The sequence below is a fragment of the Monodelphis domestica genome, chromosome 6, assembly GCF_027887165.1.
Source record: "Monodelphis domestica isolate mMonDom1 chromosome 6, mMonDom1.pri, whole genome shotgun sequence".
In the NCBI taxonomy this organism is placed as follows: domain Eukaryota; kingdom Metazoa; phylum Chordata; class Mammalia; order Didelphimorphia; family Didelphidae; genus Monodelphis; species Monodelphis domestica.
Window position 1 is genome coordinate 87,915,492 of NC_077232.1, and position 18,053 is coordinate 87,933,544.

Genomic DNA, 18,053 nt, shown 5'->3' on the forward strand with positions numbered 1-18,053 from the left:
TCCTAATACACAGGCTTGACAATGTCACCCTCCTTCACAACTCAATAAGCTCCACTGGTTCCCTATTACTCTCTAGAATCAAATATCAAAATCTTTTGAATGTCACTCAAAGCTCTTCATAATCCATTCCCCATCATCCAAAACTGCAATCAGTTTCACTGGTTTCCTTGCTTTCTTTCTATAAAGCACTGACTCTGAGCATTTTCACAGGTTGGAATTCTCTTTCTCATCTTTGTCTCCTAGCTTCCTTCACATCCTAGTTAAAATCCCACCTTCTCCTGGAAGCTTTTCCTTAGACCTCTACCCTTTAATTATAGTTCCTTCCCTCTAAGATTATATTCACTTTTTCCTGTATGTGCTTCATTTGTATATAGTTTTCATGCTGTTTCCCCCATTTGACTATGGGCTCCTTGAGGTCAGTAACTGTTGCCTTTCTCTGTATCCCCAATGTTTAGCACAGTATATGGCATATAGTAGGCACTTAATGTTTACTGAATGACTTGGCTAATATGAGATTCTCTACCTTTTGAGAGAATTGATCTAAGATATACCTATATCTATCTATCTATCTATCTATCTATCTATCTATCTATCTATCTATCTATCTATCTATCTATCTATCTATAGTTATGTATATGAGATGTCTAGGCCATGATTTCATTAAATGCTGCAAATGAGGGCCCAAAATTTAATTCAGGAAGGGAGCCGAATGGACCAAACATTTTTTTCCTAAAAATTTCTCAATGAACTCAAACTTTTCTATGAAGAAAACCCACATATTTTTAATATCAATACTCTTTCAGTGATGCTTTATGATAGAACACCATAATTTCCAAAGACCAAAATCATAAGTAACTTAAAAGACAACAGAGAGATGTATGGGTATAAGCTGTAACTGTATCAAGCAACAATTTACAAACAGAAGCAAAAAATATTTTTTAAAAGGAAAGACATGATTTAGGAGAATAAAACAGGAAACGGAGGTAGACCAATTAGATGAATTAAAGAATAAGAGACAGACAACTTTCATAACACAGTGGTAGACAATTTTCATATCACAGTGGTACTTGGTTAAAACAAAGCAACAGTCAGGTAACCAAATATGTTAAAGGTTACTGGAGGGCACAGATGAAGAAAAGGATGAAAAGACGAATATAAATTATGGTACTGTTGAAGGACATACCTCCAACAATGAGATCACAGATCCCCTGAGGAAATGAAATATATTACTTCTCAGGATAACAAAATCCATAAATTTACTCCACAAAGTATTCCATTTATTTGTTCTAGATTTAGTTCTTTCGAACTTTAGGGAGTTTTAATTCACATTCACCCTATATACCTTCAATAATTTCATAAATCTTAAAAATAGTTTCTCTTCTTTTCCTACTCTGTATTCAACTTAGCAGAGTAAGATTTTAACAGATGATCCTAAACCTAATCCAAAGTGCATTTATGAATGCCTTGTAACTAATAAACCTTAAATCACAAGTGAGGAAAGGGATTGTAAGAGATATTGAAGATTGGTTCCTAAAGATATAGGCCTAAAGGGCTAATGTTAACTACTGAAGTTTTCTGCTTAGATTTCCTACCCTTCTTTTTGTTCACAGCAATATCATGGGTCTATTTGTTCAAAGGCCACATCCTTGAAGTCTTTTCTGATATTTTCTCCTCCTCCTCTCCTTTCAAATTTCAAAGAGAATTTTGTTTTGCTATACTCTAATTCACTTATTATGGGTACAATAGTTGCCTATGTTTTTGTGTTATACCCTACAAATCCTAAAGCTTCATGAAGGCAAGGATTCTTGTCACAGTAAAGATTTAATCAATGTTCTTTGAATTAATGAATGAATATTGATGTCAACCTTTTGGTATTAGAATCATAATTATTAGAATTATTATAGAATTAGAATCATCATAATCATAATAGCTAACATTTATATAGCTCTTTAAGGCATGAACTTGACATATAGTCTGTGAAGTTAAAGAATTTGCTGCTGTTGATAACTAAAATTACCTTATTTTGAGGTACAGAAAGCCAATTACCAAATTTCAAAAAAAAAAAAGGCTTAATATTATGTTATTTGATTCTGCATTTTGGATTTTTAAAACTGTGAAATATTTTGTAACCAAGTAATAGTATGAAATGAATTGAAACTCAAGAAAATGCAGAAATATTTGATTCTAGCATTATACTGGCAGCCTCTCCATCATATTGCTCACTGCTATATACACCAAATCTCCTCCCCTAATACTTGGGGATTTTTTATATTTACAAATGGTCTTTGTACAATCTTTAGAAATTTGTACTTGAATTAATTTATTTTCAATTGTCCTAATTTGTATTTATGTGTTTTTAATTCTGTTAACAACATTAACATTAAACTTCTCATACTCTTGGTCCTATAGGAAACCAAAACATTATTTTATTGTTACAATATATGAACCAAGAAAGCACAAAGATATAGGTTTCTCATGATCAGGAATGCTATATTATTAATAATAATAATAATAATAATAACAATGCATTAACATCTATTGCTTGAAGGTTGCAAAACTTTTTCACACATTATTTCCATTTGATCCCCACAACAATCTTATGAGTTAGATGCCGATTTAGCATTTTTATATGTCATCTATAAAATAGGAATATGTCACAATCCCACCATTTCCTATCTTCAACTATCTTGACTTTTATCATATGCACATCTTCAGCCTCTGATTTCTGGCATCATTTCTCAACCAAAACTACTCTTTCCAAAGTCACCACTGCTCTCTTAGTTGCCAAATTTAATGAGCTTTTCTCAATCCTCATTCTTGACTTCTTTTCAGTCTTTGGCACTGTCAAATACCCTTTTCTTGATATTTTCTCCTTTGCTTGATCTTTATCCAAGTCACACCACAAAATTCAGGTCCTCAGGGCTCTGTTCAAGGCCTTCTTCTCTTCTTTTTTTCTACTATTTCACTTGGTGATCTCATCAGCACCCATGGATTTAATTATCATCTCTAGGCTGATGATTCACAGAATCCAATTTCTCTGCTGACCTCCAGTTTCACATCTCCAACTACCTATTAGATATTAGAAATGGATCTCATAGACATTTTAAACTTGACATGTCCAAAATTAAACTCATTAACTTTTCCCCAAAGCTCTCTCTTCTTCCCTAATTTTGTATTACTGTTGAGGGTACTAATATTCCCTATTACCATGACTCATAATTTAGACAGCATTCTTGCCTCCTTTCTCTTATTCACCTCATATCCAGTCTGTTGCCAAGGAAGGCCTATCAATTTTACCTCTATAACATCTCTCATATATGCCACCTTCTCTTTTGACTCTGCTACCACCCTAGAGTAGGCCCTCAATTGCCACATTTTTGAACTACTGCAATAGTCTACTGATTGATCTCCTTTCCTCAAGTTTTCCCCACTTGAAGCCATTCAACACTCAGTTGTGAAAGTGATCTTTCCAAAGCACAAGTCTGACACATATCCCCAATCTCTTACTCTATAAATTCTCTATCACTTCCAAGATAAAATATAAACTCTTATTCAGCATTTAAAGTCTTTCTTCAACTTTCCCCAGCCACTTTTCCAATCTTCTCATACACTATGTACTCTATATACTCTGTGATCCAATGACACTGGACTCCCTATAATTTTACCACAATACATTCTACCTCCTGATTCTAGACATTTTCCCTGGGTAGTTCTCATGCCTGGAATGCTCTCCTATCTCTTCTCTGCCTCCAGACTTCCTTGGTTTCCTTCAAGTCTCAGCTTAAATCCCATCTTCTACAGGAAGCCTTTCTTGATCCCTCTGGGTCTTCTCTCTGAGCCCACCTCCAAATGATCCAATCCATATCTTTGATGCACCAAAGTATTTTTGTGTTGTTTCCCCCACTAGACTGTGAGTTCTCTGGGAACAGGCTGTCTTTTACCTTTCTTCGTATCACCAGTGTTTAGCACAGTTCTGAAACACAGTAGGCAATTAATAAATGTTCCTAACTAATTACTAAACAGGAGGATTGCGTCCATTCTGACTAAAGAGTGTTCTCATTTTACAGTAAATAGACTGAGAAAAGGCTAAATGACTTGCCTAGAAATAATTCCTAAGTCTGAGCAATGGACTCATATATACCTGGCTCTAAGTCCATTTTGCTCTATCCATTATAGTAGGCTAAAGATTAATTCTCCATTTTAACCTAATTCAATTTAAAACATGTCCTTTTGACAATCCAATTAAATAACAAATGTTTATTAAGCACCCATGTGGAAGAAATTATGATGTACATTATAAAAATGAACAGAGGTTTCAGTCCTTAATCTTGCTGAGGTGGTAAGAAATGACATGAATAGCTACAATAAAGTGTCTTGAAGATTTCAGAGAAGAAAGAGATCACTTTTGTCCCGTGTTTTGTTAAGCTTCTCTGAAATGTCATAGAAACCTCTTCACCCTCTAAGTTCACTCACCATTGAACTTCAAACACTGGAAGTATCCTTCACCACTGTAGCCTCCTTCAGATTGGCTGGTTCATCTTAGAATCTACATATTGAAATGGTGGCCCAGGCTAACCAGGTTTCCAATATTTTTATGGTTATAATACTGATTCTCTGGATTTTCTCTACTAATGATCCCATGCAGGTAGTGACTCCCAATCTTCTCCAGATTATTTTTATGTGTTGTCTTCCCCCATAGAATGTAAGCTCCTTGTGAGCAGAAATTGTTTTTCTTTCAGGTTGTGTTATTCCCAGCATAGTGCCTAGTATATAGTAAGAACTTATTAATGCTTGTCAACTTGAGCGTAATGAAGAGAAAGGGGCATATGACTTGGACCTTAAAATATATAGGCTTTGACAGACAGTGGAAGAGAAGAATGCTACATATTTGCATATTTTTAAAATTGTAATTTATGAGAAATTTTGACTATCTGTAGAACTTCTAATAAGAGAAACTGTATTCAGTCAGAGGCAAACAAAAAAGTGATTAAAACAATGGAACAGCTTTCTATAGTACAGAACATTAAAAATACTTTTTGGTCATTTAACTTTCATAAGGTAATATGAATTTGTCATTTTCCTTTTCCTATCTTGAAAAATATTCTACAGTTTGCTAAATAATCTAGAAGTACTCCTTGTCTATTTTAAACCATTGATGTATAGTTTGAACATGGGGAAAATTCTACTATTAAATGCAACCTGCAAAGGCTCTTAATGCCAGATGTCACAAAACTCAGTATATTTTACCAAAAGTTCTTAGAGGAGTGTTTAATTATAGCAAAGATTTTAAAAACAATATCCCCAAATTTGTTTACTTATATTTTAGCAAATTATATGTGTGCTTACAAAAGTTTACACACAAACACAAAACATGATGGGTATAGGTAGGCAAAATGGCTGGTTTATGTTAAGTGAATTCTTATCCTGTTTTATTTAAGTTCATACTAATAAACTTAAAAAGACTGAGAAATGCTAACATTTGATATATGACTACAATACAAGTTAAAACATAATTAATTACAAATATCTGCCATATTCTATGGGAAAAGATTTAAGAATTGTAAAAATGCATCAAATTCTTAAAGTCAAAAACAAAAACAAAATCAAAGCTAAATGGATAGTAAATATGGGGGTAAATCAGACAAGACTATGATTACATCATACAAACAAAGCAAGTAAAAGATATACTAAATATGGAATTCATGGATGAAATAATATATTCAAAAGCTAAAGAAAGCACAACTAACATATATTTATTAATATTTCACACTGTTAAGGAAAGAATGACAAACACAATCCCTTAAAATCTTAACCAAAATGGTATTTATAATGGAGATTCCAAGATTATGAGTTCTAAACTTGTTTCCTTTTTGAGCCAGGAAAAAAAAAACAACTTCCTTTACAATGCCATATAATACTATAGGGAAAAAGTTTTAATAAAGTGATTAATTTATTTAAAAGTCTTCTTAATAATAACATGAAGAAGAAAATGTGGTCCTGGTACCACACTTTTAGAAAAAAATAATATTATCTTAAAATAATCCTTCTAGATATACATTAAGTATAACATCCCCTCCTTCCACAATTTCAACTTGAAACCAACTTGCCACCAACAAAAGTAGGCAGATTAGAGATTCTTTCACTTAATACTTGTGTGACTATAGATAAATTACCTAACCTGTCTGGATCTGTTTTCTGTCATTTGTAAAATAAAGATGTTAAACTAAATCAAGGGTTAACCATTTTTGTGTCATGGACTCCTACCTTTGGCAGTTTGGTGAGGTGTACATAGAAGTTCTTCTCAGAATAATGTTTTTAAATAATTGCAGAAAATGCTAAATTTCATTTAGAGATTAGTGAAAATAAAGATATAATTTGTTTCCCATCCATATCCATAGATCTCTAGGACTAGATAGATGGCTTCTAGGTCTAAATCTATGATCCATACCCTAAGCGAAGAAGCTAAAGCTTAGCCAGAAATGATAAGAGATGCATTCTGCAGGTCAGATACAAAAGTGATTATAAAAAATCTTAGGTTTACAAAGGACTTTAGAGGTCCCCTAAAACTCTATCTCCCATGCAATATATATGTATCCTATCTAAGATATCCTTAACAGTGTGACAAGGAAATCACTTTAAAAGACTGATATATATTAATTTAAGGTCGCCAAGGAATTCAGCTATGTAATTCCTAAATGAAAACTCATGAGAGAGAGAGAAAGGGGGGGGGGGGAGAGAAGGGAATAGGGCTTAAATACCCCCTCTGTTTAGGCTGGGCCAAAAGGCCCAAGCCCTTAGATAGCTGAGGCAAAGAAAAGAGATCAGTCCCTATCACTCACGTGACCAAAATGGAGAAAAAGTCTCAGGGGCCTCCACCTCCAGCTTCCTTCAGAGCAAGCTTCTCAGAGCACAACCTCTCAGAGCAAAACCTCTCCAACCAACAATCCCCAGTCCTCAGACCCCCCCCCCCCCCCCCCCCGCTATCTTTAAGGAAAACATCCAAGTTCCCTCCCCTCAGTTCTCACATCTACCAATCACTGTCCATGTCTCCCCTGTGCCAATGGTGGTTCTAGTTTAACCCAGGACCGCTCAGAGGTCTGTGGCTTTGCACATGTATGTTGAAGGTCATATTCTCAAATAATTAAATTTTGATCTATGCTGCAGCCCTTCCTAAATCCTGTTAGGACTGAGTAGGGTGGAGATTGTAAGTTCCAAGACCTGGTTCTGTCATTCCAAGTATCTCCATTGTATCAATTCTAAAATCAATCATGACTCAAAGAAATTCCTGTTCTATGCTTAAGCATAGGTCAAAGCCCTTTCCATTGTTCAGCAAAAGGTTTCTGTCCTAAAGTAATCTTAAGTAGGGAGGAGAAGGGTCCTTCTCCCATGCCAAGGGGGTTCACATTCCAATAGACTATCAGTAGGAAATTTTTCAAGTATGAAATTTTCCAATGGTGAAATTTCCAACATTTATAAGTCTAAGAAATTTTAAGGTTTACAACAGATGGTCATTTGGATTTTCTGCTTAAATCCATCCAGTAAAGATAAATTATCTCAGAAGGTAGTGAATTACATTTTGGAATTTGGAAATTTGGAATTTGGAAAAAGTAACGCTGCTAGCCAATTATTTGTTATAGTTATATATATATATATATATATATATATATATATATAGTTAGGTATATAAGCTGACCGCAATCTCTCCATGTCTTTTCAATAAGTCTTAGGGCCTTAATAATTAATAGCTTAAAACTGCAATAAGACTTTTATAACATTGTTTTGAGATTGAAGTTTCGTTTTTGGTGGGAGAAAAGCTAAAACTATTGTCAAAGGAAAACACAGATTACAGAAAAAAAATCTCAAAATTCCTTGGGCCTTCCTACCCCCATAAGGTTCTATAAAATATATGATCTTATTTTAAATTCTTTAATAACAGTAATTCAAAGGACATTAACTCACTGTTGAAGTTTGTTTCATTGGTTAAGAAGCAATTAATTGCATGTTCCTTCTTTCTTTTCTCACCCACCCTCTCTCTCTCTCTCTCCCTTCCTTCCCTCCCCTTATCTTCTGACTTAGAATCAATACTTAACTATTGGTTCCAAGGTAGAAGAGTGGTAAGGGCTAGGCAATGGGGATTAAGTGACTTGCTTAAAGTCATATAGCTACCAAGTGTTTGAGGCCACCTTTGAACACAGAACCTCCTGTCTCCAGGCTTGGCTTTCTATCCACTGAGCCATTTAGAGTCTGTTTTTGTAGTAGAAAAAAATTTGAAATTTTGGTGGCAAACTTGGAATTGGTAAAAAAGAATTTTAACTCAGCACATAAATTAACTACATTTGGGAGAAGCTGTTTTCAAATATAAGAAATTTGTATACTGAATAACAGAATTAAGATGGGGTAGACAAGAAGATGGGAAAGAAATTAGTATGTTTGGCAAAGCATGTTGCTCTACCAAACCTGAGAGTTTATTAATCCATAATGCATACTGATTTAAAAGTATTTAGCTTGAACAATCTTCTATAAAAACTAACATTTCATTTCAAACAAGCATTTGCTTTAACATGTTAGCCTGTATTATTTAACACTAAGAAATATGTGTTGTTTAATGTTATTTAAGAATGCAACTTAAGAATATTAACACAATATGTAAAGGATATACTATAATTGAGTGGAATAATAGTTTTCATAAATACCAGAAATATTTCAGAAGAAGAAATTCATAGGATCACAGATTTAGACTAAAAAGAGCCTTAGCATGTATTTGCCTCCATCCTCTCATTTTACAGATAAGAGAACCGGGGCTCATAGAGAAGAAGAGGCTTTAAGTAGTAGAGCAAAGACTTGAATTCAGGTCCAACTTTCTCCCAATTGAGCACTCATCTCAAATGTGCCTTCCCAACAATAAATACATATTTAGAGACAACAGTTTATTTGCATGAAACATCTGAAATATGTAAATACCTGTTCCTGTAGATCGTAGTCATAGCTATCATGCAGCAGAAGACTGAGGACATACCGAGTATAAATCATGGCATCAATGCCACACTTCTCTAGCTCTTGTCCCAGCCAGGTCTGCACTGGGCCCAAAGCATGAAGCAGAGACATTTCAGAAACAGATACAGGGCCTGGATAAGAGCTTGAGGAGCTTTCAGATGGCAAACCATCCACAACAACTGTACAGAGAGGGTGCATGAATCTAGGTGGCTGGCATCCTTAAAACGTGAAGCATTTTCTGTAGTTGATATTCCGTTGGTATCTGGAGGGGATTTTCACTCCAGTAAACAGGAGAGAGGCTTGACTTCTAGGATACTCATTTATATTTGCTAGCAGTCAGCTGTCTAGAACTGAACTTCCCTCTTCAGGCATGACCAGTGAATATACTTATCCTAATAGCAACACATGTAGATGTGTTTTTCTACCTTAATTTCACATTGAGGCCAAATGTGAGTCTCCGGCAGAACCTACAGAAACGAAGAAAAAAAGTACACATGTGAATACAAGACAACACATCAAAAGTTTAAAAGTAATTTTAAAAATTTAAATGGACTTGGTCACTTTACTAAAGGGGCTTTGACAGTAATATTTTACAAATCCTTATTTTTGTCAAATTTAATTTTTTAAAATAGTACTTGAGAAAAATAACATTCAGATTTGCTGATCATATGCCCCAAACAACAGTTTATTAGGGTGGGATATATACTTAGCAATTCAATTCAATAAACATTTATCAAATACCCACTGTATGCAAAGCACTGTTCTGGGGCTTGGGGGATATAAAGATACAAATGAAGCAATTCCTGAACTCAGGGAGCTTACAGTCTAGGAGGGAATAGGGGAAATAAATAACATGTACAAAATCAAATAGTTTGAGGAGAGAGAGAAAATGCTAACAAGGAGGCATGAGGGAAAGTCTCCCAGAAGCAGCAGTAACACATGAATTGAGTTTTAAAGGAAGATTAAGATTCTTAAAGGCAGAAATGAGAAGGCACATTCCAGCTGGAAGAATAAACAACAATGCTAACAATGAAACTATTACTAATTTCACTCAATCAGAAATTATCCCCTGCCTTTGGGGGTAGCAAGGTGGCCCAGTGGATACAGCATTGACCCTAGACCCCAGAAGATCTGTGCTGAAATCCAGCCTCAGACACCTACTAGCTTTGTAATACTGAGAAAATCACTTAGCTTTGCAAGCCTCAAGTTCCCCAGCAATAAAAATGGAGATCATATTAGCGTCTATTTCACAGGGTTGTTGTGAGGATCAAATCAGATAATATCTGAGAAGTGCTTAGTACAGTACTCAGCACATAACAAATGCTTAATAAATGCTTGTTTCCTTTCTCTTCTCCCCTTCTTTCTCAGTTGCACACCACCTTGTTTCTAATCTTCCATATATACTTCCATTCTCTTTATAGTTAGAAACTATAATTAAATGAGTAGCATCTCTTCTACCCTACACTATTTTCTCCTATGAAATAAGAAAGGATTCATCTTTACCTCTCCCCAAGCACCAAACACAGGGGTCAATATACATTAGGTGCTTTATAAAGGATGCTATTGAACTGAATGTTTATTTTGCTATATTGCTAGATGAGTAAAATGTTGGCTTTTGTCTGCAATGCTGAATTAATCAAGTACTAAAACATTACTTAGCCTATAATTCAAAATGTATGAATTTAAAAAATAAGTGGTAATTAGTTAACAACCTCATAGAAATATCACTGAAGTTTGACAGACATAAAGGACTTTGTTACCTGACAGGTACTGTTTATCCTTTATGCAAACAACATGTTGTCAAATTACTTTATAAAACTAAGAACAGGGCACATTTCTGAATATGGTAAACACATACATAGGAAGAATTGTATCAATGTGGCTGCTAATAGTAATTGTTCCGTTTTCCTGAGGCAAGCTTTCTGAAAGTCTGATTATAACTGTCAGAAGATCTTTGTTTCCCCTAATTAATATCCTTTTAGTAAAAGCTGAGATGAAGATAAAAGATGGTCCCTATTGAATGATAACATTTATGATAAAGCTAAGTAGAATATGGACTAGTAAAATAGCAAAGTGTATCCTCAGTAGGAAGAACTTATACTGTAAGCTTCATACCACACCACTTTAGTTTTACAGTACATGCTAAATGACAGGAGAGTTATCACAAAGTGATCATTTTTTAAAGCAGCATTAATAATTGTTAGTGAATGTTTTAAGTGAGAAAGGCAAATACTCTTATAAACATCTAAAGCTAAAATTTTTTTGTTAGAAGTAAATGCACAGAATTTAGTTATTTGCAATATTATATATACTAAATGTAAGTTTTTTTTCCAAAGAAAACATTATTACATGATTCAAAGATCAATTGCAAAAAAAGTAATTCATTTTGTCACTAATGTGTCATTTATGCTGTTTCGTTTCATTTAAAAATCACTTTCAGCTACCACACTTTCTCTTCCCTGAATTTAAAACAACTCTAGATATCTTAAGGAAAAATGTATTTATGTTCCAGTATATTTCCAGTTGGCTGTGAAAGCAAATAATACTTTTTTAATAAATCACTAATACAGATAATGAAACATCATAAAACAATACTTGAGAAAATAAGTTTTCAAAACCAAATCAGAAATGACACTTAATATCACTTTTACTACTTTAAAAAATAAATATTTTACAATGTAACCTGTAAAATCGGAAAGGAACAGCTAATTTTAGACAAAGATAATCAGAATAAAATAATTCCTCTGGCCCAATTGTTATAGATTTGATAAGAAGAGCAATTAAGCAGTCTTCCTTTCATTTTCATCTGCCCTTCACATTTCCTTTATTGCTTTAGTTCAGGTTTTAGGAGACCTCTATTCCTACTATTAAAGACAAGTAAGTAGGCAAATGATGGGGTAAAATTATGAATTATTATGAAAAAAAATCAATTATATGCTCTTGAAATCTGGGGAAGGTAGAATAAGGAATATTCAAACTGGAAGTAAGAAAAAGAAGCATTCAGTGTTTATTAAATGCAAAGCACTAAACAAATTATGTGCACATGAAATTCTGAGAATATAGCTCATGCAAATCCTGACATAAGGAAAATATCCTTGAGTCAACTCTAAAGTCTTTGGTGGCTAGGGTTCCTTCTAATATTGGTCCATTTGACAAAGTCTGAATATTTAAAGTTACAATGAATAAATGTATTAAAAACCTAAACTTATAAAAGATTATAGTTACTGTGGTTGAAAACCTATGAAAACACTATTATTTAATAATTAACACTCAGATTATAAGTTTTTTTTCTCCCATCATGGGGGGGGGGTTATACTTTTCCTCAGCTAAGTGATTTAAAGAATAAAAACAAAACAAAACAAAACATGATATACAACAAAGTATAGAGCAGAAGATTAGTTCCTAAAATTTAATTCTAAGAACATTTCTACCTCCTCAACAATGTATTCTTTCCCTATAAATCATCCAGATATTAATAATTTTTCTTTTCTAACAATATAAGATATATATTTTTTTATATATACACATATATATATATATTTGACTATATGCCGAGAGCCACTATTAAAGAACGTAGACCTTAATTTGGTTTACAATTTGGGCCAGAAAGACTCTGAAACATGTATATAAAAAGTACGGTTGATTTATAATTTTCCCCTTATGCAACAGGTGCTATATGCTAGCAGTGCTTGAAGTGGGTACAAAAAAACAGGTATGGTGCTCAAGGACCAGCACCATGCCTAGCTTCTTCTTACATAGCCTCTGGTGACAGGTCAATATAATTACCCAGATCCAAAGAATGAGCAGACAGTTCTTGCTGGATGAACAACAAGTTTTGTTTTTTTTTTTTTCCAAAATGGACAATGTACTTGGGCTCTAGTTAGCAAATCAAAAGGCCCCAATTCACCTAGATCTGGAAATCATCTTTTAGTTATTAATGAACACCAAATGCATAACATAAGAATTTTACAATGATATTGGTTCAAAAATCTCTATTGCTATAGGCTATTTCATCAGTATAGGAATTGATTATGGTCTGTAGCTGGTCACTATAAGACAAGCTACCTTTCATCCAACTAATAGAGTTCAAAAATCTGCCTAGCAAATAATCAAATACCCTCTGTACTACTATTTAAACTAAGTTCATCTGAGATATCTGATATTTATATTTTACTATTAAAGTATTAAGTATTTTGTTATAATTTATAACTGAAGAAGAAACTGAGACCTACTGAAATTGTATTCTTGTCATTAAACTACCTCTTTATTTTCATTATTTTAGGATGCCAGGATGTACCTAAGCACCTTAGTGAGACAGATATCTTTTAAAAAATATATTAAATAACTAAGAGATATATTTACATTAAATGTTTATTATTATAACCCCAATCTACTACTTTGCATATTGTTTATTGTAACCTCTATCTCCCAATGCCATACTTTGGGGTGATCCAAGGCTTGGATCTAAGAGGCCTGGACTAAAAATCAAAATATCTATGTTTCAGTCTCTGCTCTCACACTGAAAAGGCAAGTAACAACTTTCCTGCATCTTAGTTTTTTTTGTCTGCATAGCAGTTCTATTCACTTCACAGGGTTCAAAGCTCATACTATAAATGCAAACTCTTACTATTACAAACCACTTTCCTCAACCTAATTTGAAACTAGATTAGGTAACATATAAAACTAATGTACTCTCAACTCAGAAGGCTTATGAATACCTTTGGGGCACATTTATTTTTACCTAAAATATTCAAAGGCTTCCATAATCTGATCAATTGAAATTATATTTGGTTCATATATGATACTATTAGGACATAAAAATATTAAATTTCCTTGGGGGAAAAGCTTTAATTTGGGGGTTTTACAACATCAAACAATGAAATTGGAAACTACCCTGGCTTAAAATCTTAAATTTCTACTTTAATGTTCAAATATAGACTACTGTGAATCCAAAACAGTTATACCTATGTGAAACTCCACTTTAATTCTTGAGGTGAATTCAGATTGCAATATACAAATGAACTTTGATATCAAGTTTCATTATAAAACTGTGATTGAATGTAGATATCTGTGCCATAAGCAAAGAGTTTCCTATACATACACAGAGCACTGTAGCTCAGTTTGAACTTTTAGAAATAGCTAGTAGGGACTGAGAAATCCAGCCCGGACTCTGTTCTATTCTACCGCCTATGAGTCCAGTTTCTTAGCAGGAACTTTGGATTAAAAATACTTTTGGAGGGGCCAATGACAAGTAATTTTAGGGTACTCTCTCCTAATCCCCATCAAGTAATCTTCTTCATCCTTCAGGCCAAACAGAATAATCTCACTACTTGTATATTGGTTTAGAAATGATGGAATATGGTTCTTTCCATTTATGTCCACCATAGCTCCTAAGAAAAGAGAAATTAAGAATATCCAGGAGGCTAGAGAAGAGACCACTCTAGGTCAGTAAAAGATAGTGCTTCAAGGATTAAATCTTACAATTAGAATATTACTTTTTGTGTTTACTAATGAAGTTGTTTTAAAATGTTGGCCTATAACCATAGTCTAGTCCTTACTTAAAAAAAAAAGTTTCTCATTGGTATAATTAATTACCTCTAAACTGATCCAACTTTCATTAGTGAAAGAATTTATGGCATCCACTTAAGAGTCAGAAGAGACCTGTAAAATCCCTTCTGACACTCACTCATTGATTGTATTGATCATGAATAAGTCACAATTTCTGTGAGCATCAATTTCCTTATAATTAAGTAGAAGATGATAATATCTATAGAACTTACCCCAAAAGGTTAGTGTGAATAATAAAAATAACAATAACTGATGGTGGTAACAATACTAATAATGTCTAACATTTATATAGCACTTACTAAGTACTGTCCTAAGCACTTTACAATTATCTCATTTGAACCTCACAACAACTCTGGGAGGTAGGTGCTGTTATTATCTACAGATAAAGAAAATGAAGTAAAAAGAAGTTAAGCAACTAGTTCAGGGTCACATAGCTAGTCAATGCATGAAGTTAGATTTGAATTCAGGTCTTCCTGACTCCAGAACCAGGGTTCTATATACTTAGCCAGTTAGCTAACATACAGCTGTCCATAGTGATATAATCAAGTGATACTTGTGTTTTGCAAATCTTAAATTGCTACTTAAATGTCAGTTATAATAAAAGTCCATAAACTAGTTTATTCTTTTAATTAAGCTAAATATTCTCTGTATCATCTTATTTAAACTTTTAATTTGCTTATCGAATCTTTGTTCCACAAATGCTCCAAAAAGATAAACTAGAGTTCAGCCTGGATGGTCTTATGCTAATTTCACTGGTGGAGGGGGAAAGAGGGATTCAGATGTATAATTTCATTGGCATATAAATTCCAGTGAGGAAATTATTTCTAAACCAATGCAATTTAACAACTTTCCAGTAGTGACTGCTTCAGATTTGAAAGTAGTAGGGTTCAAATTAATAAGACTTTTTTGAAGTGTTCTCTAATTTTTTACCCACATCTAATTTCCATCAAAATGTATACTTTCCACTCAAATGTAAGAAAGAAATAATTCACAAATTTTAACTTCAATGTGGGTTAGAAATGTTGTCCAAGTGTTGATTGGTTGCATTATATATGAAGAGAAATCTTCACTTAGGACTATAATTTCCCCCAAAGGCTGAGAACTTCACTACAGTTCAAACTCTTTAGAGTAGTAAAAGAATAATTTCAATTTATGCATTTAGGTGTTTCCAGGTTTCCTATTTGTGTAGGGAGTTATAAAAATATTATGTCTTTGGGTCAACTAGTTATGACGGAAGTTTGGGAAAATATTTGCTGTTCAGTTATATCAGATTCTTCATGACCCCGTTTGGGGTTTTCCTTACAAAGATACTGGAGTAAGTATCTGAGGCCAGATTTGAACTCATGAAGATAAGTCTTCCTGATTCTATCCACTTGACCATGCTAGGTGCCCTTGGCAAAATATATTCTAGCATAAACTTCTACAAAGTTCAAGTACATAAAGATTTTGGGTGACAGTGATAATCTTTGGGTAGTTTATTGTTTAATTTCATGTTTAAGTTTTGTAGAAAGAAACCTGAATTAACTTTTTTAACCTAAATGTTACAAAGGCAAAGAAACAATACTATTCCATAGTAACACGAATATTAGGAAATGGAGAACTAGATTGCTTTAACAACATTCTACTATCTTTAAAGGCAGCTAGGTGGTGTTAGCTGTGGAGTCAGAAAGATATGTTTAAATCCAGTCTCAGTCACTAGCCGTGTGACTCTAGGCAAGTCATTTAATCTTTGTTGGTCTCAAGTTTCCTCAGTTATAAAATCAGGAGAATAAGAAAACCTACCTCTCAAGGTTGTGAAGAACAAGAGAAATAATATTTGTAAAGCACTTAGCACAGTGCCTGGCACAGAGTATGCATTTAAAAAAATACTTGACTACTTCCTTTCTTTTTAAAGCTCCAAAATGTGTTAAGCTCTAAATATTCATACTACCATAGATTTAGTGTGTAATTGCTAAAAAGAACCTAATCTAGTCCAATTTCATAATTTTATTGCTGAGCAAACTGAAGCAGAGATGAGAGACGGAATGACTTTTGAATTCAGATCCTCTGAATTGAGCCAGGACCCCATCCCCCATCCACATGTAACATTCTTTTAATCTGGTTTCTCTAATATTAGGTTTCATTAAATGGACCATATTAACCCAAAGGTATCCAATGGTCCACTCTCTATTCCAATTTAAGAAGAAGTGGCTACAGAAAAGAATCTCAGTCTTTTCTTTCTTTTCTCATAGTCAAACAAACATTAATGGCAAAGCTCAGCTCTTGCAATAATGAAAATAAATAGAGGGCTGAAATACTTATGAGAGATACATATCCTCCCAATCCTCAAAAGGTATTGAGAGCTACCCAAAGCTACTGGGAATTCTCATCAGTGCTGGTAGAAAGTATGGGACAAGAATTGATATCTTAATATATACTAGTTATATAAAATTCTTAATGCAGCCTGATCATATTCAAATTCCCAACAATGAGAAAATTCTGTGGAACTATTTTCTTGAAATGTAAACTCACATTTCTACCATTTCAGTTAAAGCCAGTCTTTAAATACATCCTCTTGGGAACAACAGTTGATTTCCCAAATACTCTTTCTTTTAAGACCTCCCTCAAAAGAGGGATCAAGTTGTGCAGATGATAAGACTACAAAATCAGTTTATCTAATTCACTTGCAGTTTTCAAAATCAGATCAGCAAAACTGGTTATTTAGTAATATTTACTCAATGACATAAAGACCTAAAATTGAATTTTAAAAATAAAATCATTTCATTTTCTGACAATAATCCAAAATATTTGTGGGAAAAATTACATAAAATAATTTAACCTTGTTAAATTAACCAAATGTTAAGAGAACCAGGCAGCTGGGCAAAGTTTCAGAATTGTCCCTTTAGGACAAAATATGAAAATGGGACATTATGAAGAAACATATGAGTTTATTTCTTTCAGTCTATCTTTGCAAATGTAAACTGTTATTTTCAAAGCAATATTTTTAAAAAGCCAACGATATAACTTTAAAAGCCCCAGCAAATGAAAACAATTAATACGATACCAGACATTCTTTTCAAGTTAAGTATATAGAACCCTTTTCCTACATTTACCTATCTTTTCCCATATAACACTTTGAGAGGGTAGGGCATAGTGTCAATGGCCAAGGATTAAAACTTATGAAATACTTTGGAGGGGAAGAGGGACTATATGATCCATGATTGATTTTTCTTGTAAATTCCAGCTACAGGTCAAATCCCAGCATAAAGGATCAAATACCATTATAGTCAAAATTCCACCATAATCAAACTATTTCTAAGCTCCAGGTGAAGCTCTAAAGTAGCCATGCTTTACTAACCTCAGTACAATTTAGATTACAAGTAAATTTGTACTAAGTTTTGGTCATTCTTTGTTCATTTAATAATCAAACAAAATAGAACCTAAATTTAACATTTAATTTTTCTGGCATAGAACATCATATAAGTTAATCAGACAGAATTACATTAAGCCAG

General features: G+C 33.4%; 1 protein-coding gene across 9 annotated transcripts in view; it reads right to left on the reverse strand.

Moving 5' to 3' along the window:
* KIAA0232 (KIAA0232 ortholog) overlaps positions 1 to 18,053 on the reverse strand; it is a 105,957-nt gene that overhangs the window by 62,880 nt on the left and 25,024 nt on the right. For 4 of the 9 annotated variants that reach the window (XM_056802400.1, XM_001364614.4, XM_007496765.3 and 1 more), the window contains one exon: positions 8,962 to 9,461. The exons of 2 other annotated variants lie outside the window; for them this stretch is intronic. In XM_056802400.1, coding sequence (XP_056658378.1) covers positions 8,962 to 9,192 — 231 coding nt within the window. In that variant the 5' untranslated portion in view covers positions 9,193 to 9,461. The remainder of the gene's footprint in view (positions 1 to 8,961; positions 9,462 to 18,053) is intronic. 3 more of the 9 variants (XM_056802402.1, XM_007496766.3, XM_056802403.1) reach the window with 1 other exon arrangement.